We start from the raw sequence: 22,961 nt of genomic DNA, 5'->3' as shown, positions 1-22,961 counted from the left end.
AAACAAAGTTAAGAAGAAGAGCAACCAAAGCGCATAATCATTTTTGCAAATCCAGCAGGTTTATCTCAGGTCTCCCCCCATCTCTCTCTCTCTCTCTCTCTCTCTCTCTCTCTCTCTCTCTCACACTCTCACACACACACACACACACACACACACACACACACACACACACAAACACACAATCACTTATGTGCTCTCACCTACACAGTGTTTGTTCTTGTTCCTATGAATGTGGGATGTTGAAATATGTTTCACTGCTTTATGCAAACTTTTTCAATAATCACAGACAGTCATGCACAGATACACAGACACACAGACACAAGACAACCACACACATTCATGTATTTCTCTCCTGCACTTTTCTACCCCTGACTCAATCTTTAAGCATCCGTTCTCTCTATCTCTCTCTCTCTTTCTCTCTCTCTCCAGATTTCTGACTCATGCCTCTTCTCCTCTCTTTCCTTTAAAGGCCATTGTCTTCACATCTTACACCTCTCTTGTAGCATATTGTCTCAACCCTCTAGGTACAGTGCACTCAGCATTCAGTTTGCATAGGTTGCTTGTCTGGTGATGTATATTCTCAGAGCATCCCCTGGAGAGTCACGCTTCAAAACACCCCTCACATATGAGAACCACAACACACACTGATATGAGGAGAGTTGTGAACATGTGCATGTTTATTGGTCTTTGTCCTCAGAGCCGTAGAGCCTGTAAACAACAAGGGTAAACAATAGACAAGGTCTAACAGCACTGGAAAACATGACGTGAGAGCACAAGATGAAGTTCTTAAAACACACGGCAATACGTTAAGAGTGAGAATCAGGGCTAATGCTGTGTTTGATTTGTGCTTAAAGGGTAATTTGCCTTGTAAGGAATCTACTGTTGAGAGTGCCTTTAAATGTCATCTCCTGAAGGAGTCTGCCAGAGCTGATCTCTTAGATAATCTACCAAAGGTGTAACCGAAAGTATCTAAAAATACATTTCACCGAGCATAAATCTTAGTTTTTGTAAACTGTGTATTTTCCCACTTCTGTAGACTTCATACTGATAAAGATCTTGGATATATTTGGTCCTCAGTGTGGCTTTCCCTGCCGGAGGCATCTCTCTCTCTCTCTCTCTCTCTCTCTCTCTCTCTCTCTCCCTCCCTCTCCCTCTCTCTCCCTCTCTCTCTCTCTCTCTCTCTCTCTCTCTCTCCCCGACCTCCACCTTGGACTGAACTGAATCTGTGGTGTGCATGTATCAAAAAGAGGGACCATTTTCAATGCAGTTTTGACCCTTTTGTACCTTCTTTTATTTTAACTTTTCCTTTAGTTTTACTTTCCTTACCGGCTGAGACCACAAACGCTTACCAACAGTAGGCCAGGGAAATAGCTTTTCTCTGGTCAATAATTTGACCACTGATTACTTATTCAATTTTTCTCTTAATTTTAACAGCTCTAACGTTCATCTCTGCCCCTGAAGGAATGTGGCAGAGTGTTCTTTAATGATTACGATGGACCCAGCCAAGGGGTCAAGGGCTGAGGAACTCAGCTGAATCCCCAATGTTTTTCTAAACTTAAACTGATTGTGGCCGGCCTGACATAGCTGAAGCTGGTAGACACCAGTGTTTGGTCTACACACATATCGCCTCAGAACTTTGTTCCACTCACATCCAAGGACTCAAAGACGGGAGTGTTTAGGTGCAGTTCTGTATCTGTACTCACAACTAATTGTATCTATTTGTATGTAGGCTCCACCTCTTGTGTCCCGCTGCTGCACCACTGTGTGTGCCGTTGGTGGAGTTAATTGGCTCAAATAGTAGGCTGCAAGTAGGCAAACAGACCAGCAAACTTAGCCCATGCAAATGTTCAGTACAAATATGCTCAGGAAAACCTCATAACTGTAATAGAAGACCAACAAAATTGGAACTGTTGAAAAGCATCTGTTTTGGAAGCACTGAATGAGCTACTGCCTTTTGCATTAAGTCCCCCTCTCTCCATAGAAGGTTGTGCATGTACCTTCTGCAACAGTAACTAGGAGTCTAGTAGTATAGGATCTCTGGTCAGCTGTGAACCCACTCATGACCAGGATTCTCAGCTCCGTCTTTGTTAAGATTAGATATTATTATTGTGCTCATCCTTGTATGCAACATTCCCCTCTCTCTTTCTCTCTCTCTCTCTCTCTCTCTCTGTCTGTGTGTGTGTGTGTGCCTGTGTGTGTTTGTGTGTCCTCCGGAGGCTTGCAAAAAGTCTGAATGTACACTGATATCTCCCTGGAAACCATTACCTGTAGCACAAAAGGGGCATTCTTCCTGGATTTGGGATTGCCTTTTCAACAGGATTAACTTTCAATGGCACCATTGCCATGCTCTGTTTACCCTTGAATTTGCTAACACTGTTGTTCTTCCCCATTGTCAATTTTTCGGCCGAGGGCCATTTATTATGGGCTGCCTGTAGCTCTGACCAAACAGGACTGGAGCAGAGTCTCGCAGGTTGATGCACAGCTGAGAAAATGCTCAGAGGCATAGAATGCGAAATCCTGCCCTTCGGACGGCCTCTCGTCAAAGGCCGTCTGTGTGCTCAGGTTCAGGTCCTTGGGAGTGGGCGGCTTCATTTTCTCTCTTGCCAAAGGAAGTTGAATCACAGCTCTCCCTCTCCCCTCGAAGATAATGAGAACCAGCAGTGTGGATTATTCGAGGGACTTCCGCGAGATAATGAAGAGGGCTTATTTCGTCGACTCAGTTATTAATCACGACTGACTAATGAAGCTCACTCAATTAGTGCTTCTAATAGACAAACACATAACATCCTCCTTGAGTCACGGAACAGCTTCTCTCCTGATCTGGTTACCACTTCCTATGCAAATTGTCCCTTCTATTACAATAGCAGAAGCCTTCTCTGCAGTGTTTTGTCTTTTTGTCTTTTTGTCTTTTTGTCTTTGCTTGACCTTTGGCCCTTTTGAGCAGTGTAGCTTATGCAGTTGATTTTCTATTAAATCATTACTAAAAATGTGTTTGTGATTCTCAGTCAGGTCTTTTAACCAGAACTAACCAAAGCATGTCCCATGGATAAGAAGTTAACAATTGAATGGTGGCACTCACCCAAGAAGGGATTGTGTTTCATCTACTTGGAGTGGAAACGGTCAACGACACCTCGTGTCTCTCCACTTTCTCTTTGGTCCAAAGGGACTAATATTATATTTTTCACATGCAATAAATAAAAAGGAACTCAAAGAAACATATATATATATATATAAGTACAAAGTACAAAGTATAAATGTCCTTTTATTAATCATTACGTAATATTATAAAGTGCACTTAACAGTGTAGTTCCACTATAATGAGGGGGCTGCGGCACAGCGCACAACTGCGACACATAATAACAATAATTATTACTTAATTACTTATAATTACAAACATGTAATACCTTCATTTTTACCTTTCATAATACCTTTCATACCTTCACCATTTCCCAGGAAGAAACACTTGAACAGTTTTCACTGAGAGTCAGTGCTGAAATATAATCAGGTGGTGAGGTTATCCTCTCATAGCCAAGACAGGATCAGTCTGTATTGTCTGAAGCTCAACAGCAATGCTGTCTCTGGATCGTTGTAACCTTATGGATTTACTTGCTTGAGTTACACTGTATAGGTCATAGTTTTAACATAGATAACATTTTTTATATGAACTTACAAATACAATAGGGTTGATTTTCAGAGATGAATTAATTATCAATTATCAATGGTACAGCATATCAAAATATAGAATTTGTCCAAACTGACACAACTACATTGGAAGGTTTAAAGGAATAACTGATATTGCCTTGTTTCAGAATGCTTCAATGCTTTTGTGCGGATTTGAGGACAGCTTAGGTAAAGATGGTTGAAATATTCCTTGTGTATGAATCTGGAAAGAGTCCAGCTGGCCAGATTAACTCCTACGCAGGATTAGTTATTTTACCCACTGAAGCAAAGCTTCTCATATAGATGACTGCAATCCAGAGCTTCTGAGATTTTAATATCGAAGCCCTTGTTTCAGCATTGAGACGTTATTATCTTTTGGCTTGTAATCACCCGTCCCTGTGTATCAGTGGGTGATTGGGCCAGGCTTAAATGGATCCAGGGTCAGAGGTCGGCTGTGCAAGTTGGACGGTTTACATAGAGACGGGCCAGAGCAATGCCCGGAATGTGCTGTGGTTGTCTGCATGGGCACAGCTTCTGACACTGCCTGAAGAATCCCAGGGGGAGAGGGGAGGGGTGTTGCGGTTGCTGTTATTGTCCCCACACCAATTGACCAAAACATATCGATGCAGTTTAACAGATAAAGAGCACTCTTCCTCCAGCAGAGAGAGGACAGAGACAGCACACTGCTCCTTGTCCATTCCACAAGGACAAACAGGGGAATAATGATAGGCAATAGGCTGGAGGAACTGCACTTAGTGGCGGCGTGTGGTCAGACCCTGGCCTGGGAGTCACCTGCCTGTTTCATGTCTCACCTCCAGCTGATTTCTGAAACAATTTCTCTCTCTCTCTCTCTCTCTCTCTCTCTCTCTCTCCTCAGCTGGCCTGTGGGTTGACCGTGATGAGAATGTACAGCTCTCGCATGTTGCTGTGCTCCCCACTTGTGTGCAGGAAACGATCTCTTCACGTAACATCCGGGCACGCCGTGCAGCTGTGTGGCCGGCCAAAAAAACGCATGACCTGCAGCACTTCTCTCTCTATCTCTCTGTCTCTCTTGCTCTCTCTCTTTCACTCTCTCTCTCTCTCTCTCTCTCTCTTTCTCTCTCATGCTCTGGGTTTTGGACCAGAGGCCCTCAGGCTGCTGTTGGCCCGGTTGCTCTTTAAACTCTGCAGGCCAGGACGGCGGAGATGCAAAGGGTCGTCGTCACAGGAAATGGCTAGGCAGCTGTGCGGGGAGAGCAACATCTGTTCCTAGGAACAATGTTGATGTCACCGAACGACGGCATTTGTGAAAACTGTTTAGTCGTGTTGTTTGGGTTGTGGGGGCCGGCGAGTGAACCTGTTAAAGTGTTGATGCCGGGGCTGCCTGCTGTGTTTAACCCAGATGTGACACTCTCTCCTGAAGAGATGTGCACTCGTTTAAAATGATGTAACATGTTTAAAGAAGCTGCGGAGCAGCTGAAAGAAACTGAAATGTATTGTATGATGCAGTTCATCTGTGTTTACAAAGAAGTCGTATCGCAAAAGACAGCTTTCTCTGGCTAAAAAAGGCAGTCATGGACTACATTGCAGTTTACATGGAGAAACTTGAGGCTTTCTTGAGACCTGACTTCATACGCTGAAATATCCGAGAGCAGCTTCTATTCGACACATTTATTCCTACATGTTTGTGCAGGACCAGAGGCTCGAAAACTCACAACAGTCCTGATGTTAAAAATGTTTTGCCTATGTCTAAGGTCAGAACAAGATAGCACTTCGATCAGCAGACAGTACAACGCGCCCCAAGCAGCATGCTCTTAGTTCACTGCCAGCAGCACTTTGGGGCCTTTCAGCCCAGTAGCAGTGCCTGTCTTAGTGGCTCTGATATCTACAGTGGTGACCACGCTTAAAATGCCCTGCTATGTTAATGTTTTTCCCAGTAGTTATATGTATTTCAAATGAAATGTTGGCCTGTAAACAGACACCCTCTGGGAATATCTTTAAGTCTCAGCATAGCTGGTCATATTTCAGAGCTTGATTCGGTGCCAAGACATTTCTATGGAGCTACACCCATACACTGGAAATATAGCCCCCCCCCCCCCCCCCTCTTTCTCTCAAGCCCAGATGAGAGATGTGAGACAGACGGCAAGAAGGGCTTTTGTGTGTCTGCCGAGGGGGCGGCTTTAAAACAACTGGCTTCGGATGTGATGATAACTTCAAACAAGCACAGCCATTGTTTCAGGGTGTGCTGGCTGCCGCGCTCTGGGTCTTCTTGTCTGTGGAAAGGATGACTCTCCTCCCTCAAGCACAACAAGCATCACAAACACCAGTCTGGCCTTTGATTTCCTTTTACTTCCATTTTCACACAAGAAACTTAACATTCTGATTGGGTTTGTGAAGTCACGGACACCAGAAACGTTTGCTTCTCCGCTTGCTTTTTCCCACTTGGAATTTTCTTAGCATGACTACGCAAAGCCCTGCTACTCCTTCCCAGACCCGAGCTCTTGGCCCCGTAGTTGCATTTTAGGCATTGCGATTTGATGTGTCATGCACGAGTCTCGACAGGCTGCACAGGCCCACAGCTTCTCACTGTGAAAATGGGATTGGTCGCAGTGTGAGCAAATACGAGGCTGAAGGAAACCTTGCCACCATTTTTTGATGTTGTGTTGAATGAAGATCTTCATTCTGTGTTTGTGTGTTTGTGTGTGTGTCTCTGTCTGTGTGTGTGTGCATGTGGGTGTATGTTGGTGTGTCTGTGTCTGTTACTCTTTGTATGTGTGCCCGTGTGTTTCTGTATCTGTGTGTGTGTATGACTGTCCGTGTGTGTGCGTGTGTGTATGTATGTGTGAGTGTGTGTGTGTGTCCGTGTGTGTGTGTCCGTGTGTGTGTGAATGCGTGTGTGTGCGTGTGTGTATGTATGTGTGAGTGTGTGTGTGTGTCCGTGTGTGTGTGAATGCGTGTGTGTGTGCCAGTGTGTGCTGGAGGGGGAACCTATTCATCAGTGGGCCCAGCGCGCTCTGCTGTGTAGTAATGCGTAAAACAGAGTGTAACGGTGAGTAATAGTTGACTAACTGAAACAGCCTACGGAATGAAACCCCAGCCCTCCACTGAGCCTTACCTTCCCTGAGCTCATTTAAAGATGGCTGAGTCTAGAGCACAGTCATCTGGATCCTGTTTTTCTATTTTAGACCACTGATGCCACATACTCAGAACCCTTTAACCCTTGCCTTCATAGAGGAACCTTCATGCAGAGACACACTATGCGTCTTTTTAAGGTTCTACCTACAGGACGTCAATTGTATAGACTGAGTTGCCATACAAACTGTATGCAAGCATGCCTAGATGGTAGGGAAAAAATGTTGTTCGTCTGTTTATCCTCTGAGGGTCTGAAACAGGGTAAAGGTTTGAAAAAGCGCAGGCCAATAGGGGATTCCCAGATCCAGCTGCTTGGTATTCCCGCCTGGAATCATGTGTGAAATGTGTGGGTTTTTCAGACTGCGGTGCACCATTTTTTTCCCGTTGTTTTATTGCATAGTAAGGAGGATGTCTTAAACGGGAAAAGGAGACAGCAGTTTGCCTGCCCTACCCACTCACTCCCTCTCTCTCTCTCTCTCTCTCTCTCTCTCTCTCTCTCTCTCTCTGTCCCTCACTCTCTCTGTCTCAACCACCCACTCTTTCATTCACTAGCTCGCTTGCTCTCTCGCTCCCCAGGCAGACTCTCCTCTTTCCTGTGTGAATGATGAAGTGGTGTTGTGCGCTGGGCCGTTGGCAGTTGGAGAGAGTGGTAGTCCTTTGAAGCCTGAGACATTGCTGTTCTGTAAAAATATATGTATTTATTTTTCTTTTACATACGTGCACGTCAAAGAATTTTTGAAGCGCCTGTGTGATATTTTTCTTGAGCAATGTAAAGTATGGTCTATGCGATGACAGATTTCTAGGAATGGGCAGAACAGAGCTGGTGTATGTGGGGGGAGGGGGGCACGGGGGACCCTCTTCCTGTGAGATGGAGTTTAGCTGGTGCTCCGTGTCTGTCTCGTACCACCTACCCGCTCAGCACCTCACGATGAGCAACCAGCCGCTCACTCCACAACATGAGGAAATCTGCTGTGGGGAACATGCTGATTAGTGTCAGGAGGTGCCAAACACTGGACCACTCATGGCGATGACTTCACTTTGAAGCATACTCAAGTTTACACATCTGATGAGAAAAAGAGCACAGTCAAAGGCTCTCTTTCTCTTCCTCTCTCTCTTAGTCCGTGTCTGTCTCTCACACCACTCAGATCTTCTTGAGCCAGCCAGCGGGATTCCGTACCACTTCCCCAGTGACATATGTAGTGACATGGGATATTTCTTGGATGAGTGAATGTTTTTTTCTTCTGTTTCTAAAGCTTGCCGTCTTAATCTATTCCCAGCCCCAACAGCTCAGCGAAGAGTGTGTGAGGCACAGGTTTTCCTTCAGGGATCTGAGAATAACCTTTTACTTTCGACAGCTGTGTCATGATGCCAGCATAAATCTACCGAAGAAAAACAGGGTAGCACCTGATAAAACAGTTCCTCACACCTGTTGTCAGTGTGTGAAAGATGACCTTTTTACAGTCAAGAAATACACTCCAACATGTCCACCTTCATATGCCATCGTCCTCTGTGTTTTCCAAGTGACTGGCTATCAGGCTGTGTTCAGTTTTTACTAATGGAGTAGTTGGCGTTTGAAAATTCTATCTGGGGAGCGAAGAGGTTCCTTCTGAACAAGAGTGCTGGTTTATCTTTTGGCCACATAATATTTCCTGCTCAAACTGAGCTAGCATCAATGATCTGTTTATGTGCTTTTCCTAGACAACCACCATTGTTAGCTGAATTACTGAACTGCTGTAGTACTGTTCCTCATGGCACACAACACTCTTATTCAATTAACTGAATGCACTAATTATACTATTGGTATAATGAAGAAAGAGGTAGTCTATCTGGATTCGAAGAGGAACATTTTCATGTGAAAGTGTAATTGAACCCGTTCATGCTGTGAGGCCACTTTTACATGAGAACATGGCCATAGCTGGTAGAATAGCAAGTCTGTGTGCATCTGGAAGCCTCTGAATGCTGAACATGGAATCAACATCCTACATCCTACCACTGCCAGAGTTCAGGGGAAAAACAAACCAACTACCCACTAGGAAATGTTAGCAGTAGCAGGCTGCTGTGCTAACTTTAGCCTTACGGGCAGTGTTTGCGCGGCTCTTTTAACCAACATTCCTCTTAAGGCTCTGAATAAACAAAGCCAAACTGCAATATTGAGTGTCCGCAGCAACCTGCTGATGGAACGGCCCGAGGTTTTCCACAAGGAGCGAACATGCCCATTTTTACCCCCTCGTTTCATTCCTCTCCTTTCAGGGAAATAACTCCAACAAGGAGCTCCACTGTCTACCACCATTGCCTTCCATTGTTGAAAAAAGCTCATTAGTGTGGATATTCGTTAAAAACTGAAAGGAAAGAACCTTGATATCGGAACGGAAAATAAATAGTGCATGATGATACAAAGGAAAGTAAAATATAAAAGGCACACTGCAATGTTTAAGTCCTTGTTGGCCAATCATTATAGTGTTTGTGTGTAGGCAGCTGCAGTGGGCTGGTGATGACATTTTCCTTAGAACTGTTTTAGCAAGACTGGAATTTCACTGTTTCACTGGAATTTCACTGGGAACTGTGTCATAAGGTGTGCCAAACACTCATCATAGCCAGTATGGATGCATGGGAATTGTGGAATGTGGTCAAGTCTCTTTACAATCAAATAGCGTGGTTTCCCACTTACACCTCCCCAGATTAGTCAGCCAAAGAGGGCAGGATTTATTATGCTGTTTATGAAATGATGATCCTTGTAAACTGCACAAGGAAGGGAAGAGAGGATTAAAATAGAGGATTAAAAGTAAGTTTGTCATTGCAGTATCAGGGCTTCCTCAAGTGCTTCCTTCATTTGGAGATTAAATTAGCCTTGAGGAGGGCCCACTGGATCTCCTCGGCATCTGGCCTGCCCCAAAAGATGTGGCTTCCTCCCACCCCCAGTCCTCCTCAAGCCCCCGCCAGTCCTCCTCAAGCCCCCCCCCCCAGTCCTCCCCAGAGCCTGTCCGCATCTGGCTTTGTACCGTAGCTCTTTGACCGGGGCCCCATACCAGGAACTTCCTGCAATGTCAGAGGGGGCCATGCCGAGGAGAGAGGACATCCTCCTCTCCTTCACCCTGCCCCCCTCACCCCTCACCCCTCCCCCTCCATTTGATGTACCCTGAGACATTCTCCCAGTGGTCCCATAGATTCTCCCACACAGAGGAGGAAGTTATTGAAAATTCAGCATGACAAGAGCAAGAGCGGATTGAATTCAATCTCATTCATCTTGTTGCCTTGAAGCCCAGAATCTCATAACTGCTTCTCCATTTCTTTGTGCATATTTATATTTACCGGGCTGCGCTTAGCTTGAAACAATGCCGAAGGATGTACAGTGTGCCTGCCCGTCCCACCTTCGACTGTTTGGACTTAGCGGGAGAGGGAAGCGTGGGCTGAATGCACGGGAAGAATTGAGGAAACTCTCTATTTTCCTCGCTAGCTGATAGCGGGCCTTTGAGATTTACTGTGATGCTCTGGAAAACTGAGCTAAAGGACACTGAGCAGCATCCAGACTTTGTTCTGGATCCAAAATGGAATAGCCAGGCAACTCATTTGCAAAAAACAAACAAAACAAACATCTGTTTGGTCTACTTATGCCATAAAACACTATTTGTGTTGTGTGTTACATCAATTAGAAAATTCACCAGCTGTGATGCCTTTTCTTTGTTTCTGTGTAGTCATGGCAAACGGAACTGGGCACTTGTTCACCTCTTGACGGAAGGCTTAATATGGCCATTCATGTCACATTGATTTTTTGGAAAAGGAAATGGCTTGCTTATGCAATGTAATTCTATTTTATTGTGGAGAGGGGAAAAATAAATAACAAAAAAATCAATTAAGAACACCACTTCCTTCTAATCATGGATACATTTTCCACTAACCAGATCAATCCACTCTGGCTGTAGCCTAATGTCATTGGAGGTATTCAAGGAGGGGAAGAGGCCAGACGTGGCCTTGTGTGTCCTGTCACCCATCTCCATAATGTCAGCACAGTGGGCAGGCTTCAGTGATACATCCATGCCCTCAACAGGTTTACCTGAACCGCCCTGCCAAGTACAACACCTCCTCTTTACTTGGTTATAATCTTGCTGTTTAAGTATTGCCTTGAGACACAACATTTTCACTCACACGCCCATTTCCAGAACAATCTCTCATGCAGCCCACACATGCAAACATCGAGGAGTGAAAATCTGACCGCAGAGCAAAGCACTCAGTGTCCTCCTTTCCTCTCCGCAGCCGGCGCCCTTTTGTCACAGGATAAAGCTGCTAACCTCCAGTGATAGATCTCCACACGCCCTCCTTTCAGAAGCCTCTTAAGGCACCACGCGTTCACACAAACATTGCTACACGCTCATGGGAGGGAATGTTCTGTACACCTGTTGCCTGAGGGCAGATACCTGCTATTGTCTCACGCTTGTTATTACATCACAGATGGAGAGAGAGAGAGAGAGAGAGAGAGAGCTGCACTCTGAGAGGGCAGTGCGGTCCAGCCCTTACCTGTGTCACCCTGGCAACCTGCCCGTCCTGTTGTCAGGACATCTGGAGGAAGTGCACCATTTAGTGGGGCTTTTATTAGTGTATGCATGTGTTTAGATGAGGACGTCTGGCACTGGAATCATGCTGACCTCATCTCTCAAGTGGCATGCCAACTGGATAAGCAGCCATAGATATGTGTGACTATCTATTAGTGTTTGTGTGTGTGTGTGTGTGTGTGTGTGTGTGTGTGTGTGTGTACGTTTCATAGGACACTATGGTACATCTATGGTTTGTTCTCAATTTCTTCCCATTTTCTATACCATTATTTTATGGGTGCTATACAGAGAGTTCCTTATATGCCCTTATCTACTGTCAGGATTATTATCTACTACACAGAGTTAATGTTCTAACCTTTCCCCAGGCACTCCATATCATTCCGAGTATTGGCATCTAATTAAACAGCACTTGCATGCTATCTTTTCATATTTCCGTCTCTGGTTCCAAGTAACAGTATGCACCACAACCGACTTTCTTTCTTGCTTGTCTGAGCCCGTACTAACTACAGACCAACCCTTGCAAGCCTTGAGACTTGCTGGAGGGACTTTACTCTGCCGTACCTTTGTTCCCGGTAGTTCAGGGAGAAGCAGGAAATGAATAACTAGTGCTCAATAGAATTGTTGATGAATTCATATTCATCATCGGAGCTCGAGAGGTCGCTTGCATGGTAGACAATGCTATGTACCAGTGGCAGCCTGTTGTAAACACACACTAGATAGCCTTGGCTCAGGACTTGGGTGGTAAATGACACTTATGATTGAACCCCCCCTGGGACGTCATTATTATTATTAAAAAAAAAAACTCTGCTGCAATGCTCCCGCTAGTTTTTGGAGGTCTAGTTTGTAACATAGTTTCTTTTATTAATTGTTTGTTTTGCGTCTGTGTGGTGGTGCAGCAGCAGCTGAGTGGAGTTAATTAAATCTCAGCCTGTGTGCTAATTAAAATGGGCAGCTCAGCCCTGTAGCTTGTCTCCAGTACCTGGCTTCTGGACAAGGTGCATTTACACGCCAGTCACTACAGGCTGAGATTAATGAGGAGTGGAAGGGAGAGAGAGAGAGAGAGAGAGAGAGAGAGAAGGAAATGAAAAGACAGAAAGAGAGAGATTGGCAGATGTTGTTTCCTTCCACCTACAAACTCTTTGGTCTTGTCCAAGGTAATGAAGTGAAATAGAAATCCAGAGGACTGAGCACAGGTGGGAGTCAGGATGTGGACTGGTTCCCTGTCACCAGCAGATGAAAAGTCCAGGCTGCCATTTCAGCTGAACAAAACCATTTGGGTCCCAAGACCACCACACTTGCCATTTACAATATTTTCTACAGATGTTCATCTCATTTGGTTGATTATGAGGAACCAACATCCTGTAGGTGTTGTATACTCTGAGTGTATCATTTCACAACTAAGTCTCAGGCATTTGATTTTACAGTAAAGGGGACTCTACACAGCACCAGGTCAACATGACTGTTGTGAACTTGACAATTTCTGTGGAAAAGAAGAAAAGGTCTGCGGATACCCAATTAACCCCCTACAAACAAACGTCTCATTTTGCCATTCCGCTGTGAACGTGCGTCTTTGTCTTGATGCTACAGCTTTTAAAACACGATGTTACTTAATGAAGAGCTTTCATAGTTCTGACCTGGTTAATTTGCGTTGTATCTCTGTAGTAGCTTCATTGTTCCACAACACTGACAGAGGACCTTGGGAACAATGGTGGTCCTGTTGCGGGAGGGTTGGGATTTGTTTGCTATCAATAGAAAACCTAGGACTGTCTTTTGTTTGTCTTATGCTGATATATCAAGGTATTCTGAGCCATCAAAAGTTATTTTATGAAACTTATCAACACAAACCATTGTGTTATTCAGAAAAGTGGCCTTCGATAAAGATGGCAATTTGTTCTATGGGTTTTTCTCTAAGCTCTAGTTTTCTTTGATGTCTACCAAATCATCACTGTTAGATACTATGTCTTTTATTTAATTTGCCTTTCTTGCTTGCATTGGTTTTACATTTGTTTATCCAGAAATACATAGGCAGAAGGCAGGCTTCCTGTATTGCCAAAGCATACTAGAATTAACAAAACTAAGATAGCAATACAACAAAATAGAGGATTTGGAGAGCAGACGTGCACACACTTTTAACCCATAAAGGCTTAGGGACACGGTGCGACGAAACACGCTCAGAACAAGCGGACACCTCCCCAGGCACCCTCTCGCGCAAAGATATTCTACCCGTACCTCAGATTCCTCTTTCCAGATTTTTTTTCTTTTGCTGGATTGTGTTTCGATGTTTTATAGAAACAGTTATTTGCACAGTCATAACCACGCAAACTTTGGGATTCTCAGAAGCCATTCTGGGTCGAATCGGAACAGGGGGTTTTCCCCGTCAGTGGTGCCGCATTCAGGTTCATGTATCCATGTAGTCTGACTGAGTGTGTGCTCTATTTATCTTGGCTCCAAACAGGCTCTTTCCACTGCACTGAAGTCTAGTTAAAACAAATGCATGCCATTTTGAGAGCTTCAGTGACTCTAAATCCCAGTTTGCATTCACTGTTATGTTTTACGTGGAGTGGGTGTTTTCCTGTGTTTTAGCGTCAGCAAAAACAAATTAGTAAATTGCCGAAAGTTAATTGTTGAAGGGGATGAACAGACATCTTGCATGCAGTTTCAAACCAGCATGAACCAATGCAATGTGCACACTCTGTGTGAAATATAGACAAAACATTTGAAATCCTCTCATTTCGTTTTCGTGAAAGCTTCGAGTGCACACACTGACAAGTTCTCCATTTTTCCCCATGTAGTATGCCAAGGTTCCAACAACAAACTGACGCTGTTGGGCACAATTGAAGATCACTACCAAAACCTGGTGAAGATGTATAGCAACTGCACCGTAGTCCTGGAGAACCTGGAAATCACGTACACCACGGACAAGCATGACCTGTCCTTCCTAAAGGTGAGATGCCACTCAACCACTAAATACTTTCTGCATTTATAAGTGTTAAAGCTCAGGAACAAAGTGTGTATCCGTTGTAGCCATGTGCAGTGCAAATTAAATGTTAATATATAGTATGTTCGAAAGATAATAAATGTATGTTCATTTGTAATGTTACTTCTCTGATTTTATTCACCTCTTGAATATTCTTTTTCACAGAATATTCAGGAGGTGGGAGGCTATGTTCTGATTGCCATCAACGAGGCTAGCAAGATACCGCTTGATAACCTGCGTATCATCCGAGGCCATACCCTCTACAATGGCATGTATGGTCTGGCAGTGCTGTCCAATTTTAACAAGACCGCCGGCACAGGAACGAGGGAGCTGCGCCTAAGAAGCCTCACAGGTTAAAGAGCTGAACACTGACACCTCACTGACTGCCATGACATAGTTTCACTTCACTTACAGCAGGGGTTTTCAACTGGTTTTGTCCCAGGGACCGCCATTCTTACTAGAAAGTATTTCGCGGCCCACTGATGTGCCTGCACGCGCGTGCGTGTTTGTAAACGCGGCCGCCACGCCCCCTCCCCCCGCACAGATATTCTGCCTATAACACTTAAATATGTGCAGTTATCAGGGTACGTCGCTAGCCGCCGCCACACCCCCTCCCCCTGCACAGATATTCTGCCTATAACACTTAAATATGTGCAGTTATCAGGGTACATCACTAACCGCCGTCGCCACGCCCCCTCCCCCCGCGCACATATTCAGCCTGTAGCACTTGTCAGTGTAATTTCTTCGATATTTTTCACGATATTCAAGAGTAATCTGGAAATGTGTTGAAATATCAAAGCGAATTTATAAAAAAAAAATATTCAATGGTGAACTGATCAACATAGGTTCATGTCGCGGACCCCCTGCAATGCCGTTGCGGACCACCAGGGGGGCACGGACCCCCGGTTGAAAACCCCTGAATTACAGTATGTCCTCAAACGACTTCATCATAAATCTTTTTTTTTCTCTTGATGGAAATCTTTGTTAAATCCAAATTATAAACTCAATGCAATAGAATTATGGGTATGCAGTGTCTGCCCGAAGATTTAATGGCGCTCGCTACAATAAAAAAACTGGCATTCTGAGTTTTTGATGAGTTTTAAGCTGTTCATTAGCATTGCTATGCTTCCTCCCTTGGCGCCGTCAGTGTTAGGCGTCAGACGCCTACAATGAGAAGTGGTCTGCTGGTGAGTGCAATGAAGCAAATATGTCTATGTGTGTGTCAGGTTACAGTGACATGCTTTGCCGTTCCTGATCCTCACGGACGTGTGTGTGGAAAATGAGGAAATAAGGGATTACCACTCAGACTTTTCGGTGTTTGTTTTCACACTCACAGAAATTATCAAGGGAGGTGTGAAGTTCTCCCACAACTATCTCTGCTATGTGGACACGATACAGTGGGCAGACATTGTCAACATGAAAAGCAATCCCAGGATGGAGTATCCAGCTCAGAGGAAGGACAAAAACTGTGAGTGTTCATATAGCCCTATGATGTTAACTGCAGCTTTAGACAGCTTTTCAAGTTTAAAAGAAATCCCGTTCATTATTGTATTCAGTTAAATCGATTTTATGAGGATATCAATGGCTTACTTCATCCTGAACTATTTACGGCCAAGAAAAAGGTACTCATTGACTGTGAGATACATAACCTTTATTTGTTTTACTCGTAGGTAAAAAGTGTGATCCAGGCTGCTACAATGGATCTTGCTGGGCTCCAGGTCCACAAAACTGCCAGATCTGTAAGTGATTTTAACATCGCCTAAAGTGTGACAGCATCCTGTGGGGAGATATTGTGAAACGACATGCTTGTTGTTTCAATGTGTTATTTGTTAAAAAAAAAAAAAAGAAAGTACTCGTCACATTCCCCTTGCCGACTTCAGCTCATCTACCACAAGTGAACATCAGTCTTCTCCATATCCTTTCCTTTCTGCTTTTTTTCTCTCCTGCAGTAACCAAGGTGATTTGTGCGGAGCAGTGCTCAGGCCGCTGTAAGGGGCCCAGGCCCAATGACTGCTGTAACGAGTACTGCGCCGCGGGCTGCGTTGGACCCCGACCCACCGACTGCCTGGTGAGCCTCCCAGCCAGCCCCAGAGCTGGATCACCCGTTCGTCTCCAAGCATTAATCTGAAACAGCTGTTTGTGCGAGTGCCTCTTTAATTAGCACAATTTTTAGCATGCTTGTGGAAAAATCTTATGTGCTCTTATATCTCTCCGATTTTTAAGTGTCTCCACTGCTGCACTGATGCATGCATGCTGGCCGGCCAGGATGATTTGGACCCGTGCTTTAATGTTCAGTTGTGTTGCTGTAAAGTGGACTGCTTGTAATATCATTGTGTAACCATTATCCATTAAGTTATTGTGGTAGCATTAAGCTACCAGTTAGCTATAAGTGGTAGTGCATTGCATGTATTCTCACTGCAAACTCTTCAGTCTCAGTTGTCCCAGTCTCACTTTTACAGTAAGTCACTGAAATAGCTCTATTCTTTATTCATGTTTAGTCATTTAGCAGACACATAGTGTGGTAGAATTTCATATTCACACCTAGAATCACACCGTGTAACTTTAGATGCCAGTAAAGTGTGGTGTCACAGACTAGACTCTGCAATTGGGTTTTGATGAGTGGAAGTGAAAGCACACAGGGGTAAAAGATGGCTACAGCTCTACGACTAAGCTAGCTGCTCCGCGGTTGTCTTCCCTGCAGGCTTGCAGACATTTCTCAGACGAGGGGACGTGCAAGGACTCCTGCCCCAGCCCCATCATCTACGACAGTAATCTGCACCAGCTGGTCCCCAACCCGAAGGGGAAGTACAGCTTCGGAGCCACCTGCGTGAAAAAATGCCCACGTAAGGAAATGTCAGCCTAGGAAGAGAACCTAGGAAGGCGCTTTTGAAATATTCCTTTTCATTTGATTCCTATTCAATGTCCCAAAATACAATTTGTCATGCTGTGCTGTAGACTTTTGTCTTTGGTATTCAGTCAAATGCTCCAACACAATTTTCACATGGTTGCTTGCCAGGTCACCTCTGGCACCTCCGGTCAGTGTTCATTGATCAGTGTCTGGTCATCCTGGTTAAAAAGTAATCAGTGTGAACAAGGCCAGGAGAATGATTGAGGTACAGGTTGTGCGCATGCAAGTTAATTCAAGAGAATATCTCTCAAACACACTGAGATCTCAAAACCTTGCTTCATACACAGGTTATGCTTTGAATTTCTTACACGGATGGCAAACCAGTGATAGACACAGGTGTTTTGGAACCCTGCCACCAGACAACCTCAGAACATGTTTTGCAACCTCTGATTTCTACTACCAGTCCCACATTGTTTTGAGTTGCCTTAAGGACTATGTTCCTAATCCTACTTCTTATTCGAATACATGTTGAAAAATGCACTTATGGTTAGATGTCAGGTAGATGTTAGAAGAATTGTGTTAAATTAATTGCATACAATAACAAAGAATCACATTGTGCCTTTGAATAGAGAGTGATTGCGTAACTGCTTGTGCAAGTGATTTTGAAGGCTTCACTCATATGCTCATGCTGTGATTTTGTTAAAGCAATAGTGTGCAGCAATTTGCCAGTTTTTGAGGTGTGTTTTTATAGGCAATCATGTTCAAATTAATTTCGATGGTGTATTGTCATGTGAAGGAAAGATAAACACACCGGTTGTTCCCCCTAGCAGTCAAGGCTATGCGCTCTGTAGTTCTGTGGTCCTGGGTCAGAACACCCTGCGAAAATATAGGAAACGCTTTCACAGCATGTCACTGGCAACTACATCCCCAGAAGACACCAGTTTGCATACTAGTATGCTTCTATCAGTGCCAACTGTGCTGATGTTGGTGTTTGCAAGGCTTCTGCATGCCTTTTAGGTAGTTAGTTGGCTAGTTCTAGAACCAAACTCCATACTGTTACTTTAATGATTAATACCTAATCAGTTCGATACCGTCTACAGATAACTATGTCGTGACGGACCATGGAGCATGTGTGCGAACGTGCAGCTCCACACACTACGAGGCAGATGAAGGAGGCGCCAGGAAGTGTAAGCCCTGTGACGGCTTGTGTCCCAAAGGTAAAAAGCTGATGGCCTCCACTGTGTGTGAGTGTCTTCTTCATATCTCATGTCATCTCCAAGAGTAGGAGCACTAGATTATGAGAAGGGACGGGATGGGAGTCGGCCATCTTAAAATCCTAATTAGAGAGAAGATGTTTCCTAAAATTGGAAATTGTTTACACGTGTCTGTAGTTTGCCATGGCCTCGGAATGGGAAAGCTGAAAGACATCTTGTCGATAAATGCCAGCAACATTGACTCCTTTCAAAACTGCACCAAAATAAATGGAGATGTGGCGATACTCTACACCACAATTTACGGGTGAGTCTGTGAGGCACATGGCTTGGTTGAGGTCGTGTCTCAACATTGCCACTCATGTTTTTGATTTGATGGAGTATGTCTGAAACCTAGATATAATCCAATCACTTTGATTTGTCCCATACATTTTAAAAGTGTATAGAATTGATGTATCAAGGTGTTGTGTTCCTAAATATAATTAATTGTGATTTTCAGAGACCCACATACAAATACACCAAAGTTGGATCCTGTCAAGCTTAGCATGTTTGAGTCAGTTAGAGAAATCACTGGTAAGCTAATTTTCCCAAACGATATGATATACTGGCATTGATGATTTTTAGGCTATCAATATGATATGATCTCCAAGAAGCTAAAATTCATGTCATGGCAATATCTTGTAACTGTCTCCTAATTGATTTTGTCTGAAGGGTACTTGTTGATCCAGGAGTGGCCCGATAGTATGACCTCCTTAAGCCCCTTTAAAAACCTACAGGTGATCCGTGGGCGAACAAAGAAACAGTAAGTCACCCTTAAAAGATTGACTGTAGCACAAAGGAAATGCCAGGCCACACACTGTATATTCTGCCCTTGTTCACAGTAGTGTCAAAAATGTAAAAGTGTTTCAAAACTTCCTCCAATTTGACAAACAGCACTAATATCAGTTAAGTAGCCTGTAGCATTTCATTATTTTAGTAGCACCATCATGTCCATGAAAAACCAGAAGTCCTGAAACCAACTGTCTCTTGTGAACAGGGGGGTGGTGAGTTTCGCTGTCATCAACACCAAGATAACTCACCTGGGCCTGCACTCCCTGAGTGAGATCAGCGACGGCGAGGTGATCATCATGAGGAACGGAAACCTCTGCTACACCAGCACAGAGCACTGGAGGCGTCTGTTCGACCTGGACTCGCAGAAAGTCAACATGAGAGACAACAAAAGGCCGGAGATATGTGGTAAAAAACACCTCAACCTGTTTCTCTAAAGACCATACTTATCTTCAGCACACAGTTTAGCACAAGACAACTGGGTAACACTTTAACATAAGAATGTCATAAACATGTTATGGAAGATATATGAAGTTACCCATCATGACAGTTGGTATCCAATAATGTGGTGGTGTCATGTTACCATTTCCGGTGTTTTGGTAATATGAGATGTAACTGGACATTGCCTGTTGATATTGGCATCTGCCATGACACGTCTTTGCGATAAAAGCATCACAGTCTGCCTAGTCTGACAGAAGACACCAGGAGCTCAGTGCACCTAGCAAATCTGACGAGTCCTTTTCTTGTCCTCTAAAAGTCACAGAGAACAGCGTGTGTGACGAGATGTGCACGGCCGAGGGTTGCTGGGGTCCGGGGCCGGACATGTGCTTCTCCTGCCTGCACGTGATCCGTGACGGGCACTGCGTCGCCTCCTGCAACCTGCTGGAGGGGTGAGTGACTGGGGTCATCCATGGGTGGGAATGAAGGCCTCTCTGTGTAAAAAAAAAAACGATGGGAATAAAAAAATTGCTTTCTGAAATATCTTTCACAGAGAACCACGGGAATCTGAGGTGAACAGGACTTGTTTGCAGTGTGACTCGGAGTGTAGGCCTCTGAACGGGTCCCTGACCTGCACTGGACCCGTAAGTACACAGTGCAGTATGCATACTGAGCTTCTGACACAGACTATGCCCTGGTATTTTATTAGCAACACTTCGCCCACATACATCTGTGTGTCTGAGTATATGTATAGAATATATGTCAGTATGGCAACCAGCGATGAAATACAGTGAAATGAACTCCAGTATGTAAAATAATGTGTCATGTTGGTGTCTCAATCTCAAATATATGTCCTTGTGAAATATTGGTTTTGATGTGACACCAGATGGATTTGATGTCTTTCAGGGTACTGACCAGTGTATGGAATGTGCCAACTTTAAAGACGGCATTCACTGTGTCCAGCGGTGTCCTCGTGGTGTGCCCACAGAAGATGGCTCCAGCATTTGGAAATTCGCTGACACAGAAGGGGTGTGTCAGCCATGCCACAATAACTGCACCCAAGGGTATACTTAACCTGCTCACATAAGAGCATTAGATGCCAAATGCAACATTTCTAAAAATGTTGGACACCTTTGACTTCATTTGACTGATTATTTTATCTAAATATGTTACTTATTTTTTCAGATGTACAGGTCCAAAGCTGAAAGACTGCAAAGACTACAGAATGTAAGGGATTCTTATATTTACATTTACAGAGCTACTGGTTTCTTTGGGTAGATACTATAGAATTCTTAATTTTGTTCACAAAATGACCAGGGTTTGAACACTGCAGAGCAAATACCCATTGAGGTACAATGCCACTGTATTGAGGAGATATTCTGCTGTGGTACGAAGTACAGAGAGAATTCACAAAGCCGTTCTGGGTGATTTTTCAGCCACTCCAGCCTGTCGATGGTGGCCGCCGGGGTGGTCGGTGGCTTGCTGGCGTCTGTCATTCTGGCACTGGCTGTGTTTGTGGTTCTGCGCAGACGCCACATCAAGAGGAAGAGAACACTCCGCCGACTGCTGCAGGAGAGAGAGGTGGGAAACATTAGCACCACTGAAGTTGTTGTGCTTTCCTTGAGGCAATGTAAATTGTTAATGGCACTACATAAATAATATAAGATAAACATACAGTGCTGTATAAATAAAGATACATTTATCTGAATTGATGAGCAGGTCTTTTGGCATCATAGTTCTGCACAGTAAGATATGGTAAAAAAGGAGCAAATGTTTCTGTATGGAACATGTGCTTGTAGTTCTGAGATGTTTGGCTGGATTGAGCTGGTTTGATTTTCTACCTTCTGTCTCTCACTAGCACTAATTGCTCATGGTTAAGATACAGGTTCAACTTTGTCTTTTCAGTTAGTGGAGCCCCTGACACCTAGTGGAGAGACGCCCAACCAGGCTTTGCTGCGAATCCTCAAAGAGACTGAGTTCAAGAAAATCAAAGTGCTTGGGTCAGGAGCTTTTGGTACTGTGTATAAGGTCAGTAGACTTCCAAGCATGATGTATCTAAGCATCTTTTGTCTGTTGTGCAGCGTATTCTCTCCACTCAAGTAGGCGACTTGAAGTGATGGAAAAAGTGACAGAACTACTGTATTATGGGTGGCTATTATTGGATTATGAGCCAACAGGCTATTATGGTGTGCGCAGTTTGTCCAAAGAGTCGTTTATCTTTGCAGGGTCTGTGGGTTCCTGAGGGGGAGGGTGTGAAGATTCCGGTTGCCATCAAAGTCTTACGAGAGGCCACTTCCCCCAAGGCCAACAAGGAGATCTTGGATGTGAGTTTCTCTAAAAGAACAGAACAACTTTTTTTTATACAGACTGACGCAAAGCTATCAAATTGACCAGTCCAAAGTTTAACACAGCAATTAAAAAAACCGAATTTCAATTACAGTACAGTCTGAAATATCTCATTATATAGTATAATATTGCATTTATGTACATGTTAACATTGCTATATAACATCACATTATCATGGCCTGAGGCAAACTGATGTGATACACAGGGACACTGGATTAAACACATGATTAGGATGCTTGAGGAAATGAACTGTGGTGGGGTGAAGCATTGAGTTTGGGGCGCATTGCCCCCCTCCGTGTTGTGAGAAATGGCTGTGGTTGAGCAGTAGTGTCTGGACTGTGCTCTCCATCACGGAGGGGCTCCAGCACGCCGCAGCTGGGGACTCATGAAAGCAGGGTCAACGAGGCCCGGAAAACAAGCCACCGCAATATCCGCTGTCCAGAGCGCCCCGACATATTTCTGTATCTGCTCCAGAGAATTTCGTAGCTTTTGGAAACGAGCGAATGAGTTCATGCTGTAATCTTGAGTTCCCTTAGGTGGAATGCGTTCCTACGGGCGGATGGAGGAGTGTTTCCTCTTTATCTTAAAAACAAAAATAGAAAAAAAGGGAAAAATCAAACAAATTCAGTTTAATTAAAGCCCTGTTTCCGTAGACATTTAGTTTGTATTTCTTTTAAGACATCGAGCACATGTAAACACCCCTGTCTCATCTGACAAAACAGCATTTGATAGGAAACTGATGAATAAATATGCAGAGGAGGTTTGTTTTTATGTGTGTCGCGCTATACTCTCTATGTCTTCCCCTGATTGGCTTAGAGCTATGCCAGGATCTTGCTATCATTGGTACATAATAACTACATTGCAATAAGGTTCAGCATTAGCATGAAAGAATCTGTTGTAACCATCATTCTTCCCAATGCATGTGTGTGTGTGCATGTGTGTGCGTGTGTGTGTGTGTGTGTGTGTGTGTGTGTGTGTGTTTGTGTGTGTGTGTG

General features: G+C 44.2%; 1 protein-coding gene and 1 long non-coding RNA gene across 3 annotated transcripts in view; one reads left to right on the top strand and one right to left on the bottom strand.

The window, feature by feature from the left end:
- Window positions 1-22,961, top strand: part of egfra (epidermal growth factor receptor a (erythroblastic leukemia viral (v-erb-b) oncogene homolog, avian)) — a 34,980-nt gene that overhangs the window by 5,969 nt on the left and 6,050 nt on the right. The window contains exons 2-19 of the mRNA XM_031562909.2: window positions 14,111-14,262; window positions 14,461-14,647; window positions 15,632-15,763; window positions 15,966-16,034; window positions 16,245-16,363; window positions 16,997-17,138; window positions 18,244-18,360; window positions 18,535-18,661; window positions 18,854-18,927; window positions 19,066-19,156; window positions 19,391-19,590; window positions 19,940-20,072; window positions 20,174-20,264; window positions 20,527-20,684; window positions 20,806-20,847; window positions 21,057-21,201; window positions 21,526-21,648; window positions 21,846-21,944. Of these exons, the coding sequence (XP_031418769.1) occupies window positions 14,111-14,262; window positions 14,461-14,647; window positions 15,632-15,763; window positions 15,966-16,034; window positions 16,245-16,363; window positions 16,997-17,138; window positions 18,244-18,360; window positions 18,535-18,661; window positions 18,854-18,927; window positions 19,066-19,156; window positions 19,391-19,590; window positions 19,940-20,072; window positions 20,174-20,264; window positions 20,527-20,684; window positions 20,806-20,847; window positions 21,057-21,201; window positions 21,526-21,648; window positions 21,846-21,944 (2,201 nt within the window). The remainder of the gene's footprint in view (window positions 1-14,110; window positions 14,263-14,460; window positions 14,648-15,631; window positions 15,764-15,965; window positions 16,035-16,244; window positions 16,364-16,996; window positions 17,139-18,243; window positions 18,361-18,534; window positions 18,662-18,853; window positions 18,928-19,065; window positions 19,157-19,390; window positions 19,591-19,939; window positions 20,073-20,173; window positions 20,265-20,526; window positions 20,685-20,805; window positions 20,848-21,056; window positions 21,202-21,525; window positions 21,649-21,845; window positions 21,945-22,961) is intronic.
- LOC116219541 overlaps window positions 21,892-22,961 on the bottom strand; it is a 10,595-nt gene continuing 9,525 nt past the window's right edge. Inside the window, exon 4 of one of the 2 annotated variants that reach the window (XR_004163219.1) lies at window positions 21,892-21,954. This is a non-coding gene — a long non-coding RNA (uncharacterized LOC116219541). Of the gene's footprint in view, window positions 21,955-22,430; window positions 22,549-22,961 lie in introns of those variants that run through there. The other variant, XR_004163218.1, reaches the window with a different exon arrangement.

The sequence above is a fragment of the Clupea harengus genome, chromosome 25 (genome assembly GCF_900700415.2).
Source record: "Clupea harengus chromosome 25, Ch_v2.0.2, whole genome shotgun sequence".
NCBI lineage: Eukaryota > Metazoa > Chordata > Actinopteri > Clupeiformes > Clupeidae > Clupea > Clupea harengus.
This window is presented reverse-complemented; position numbering and strand designations above follow the sequence as displayed.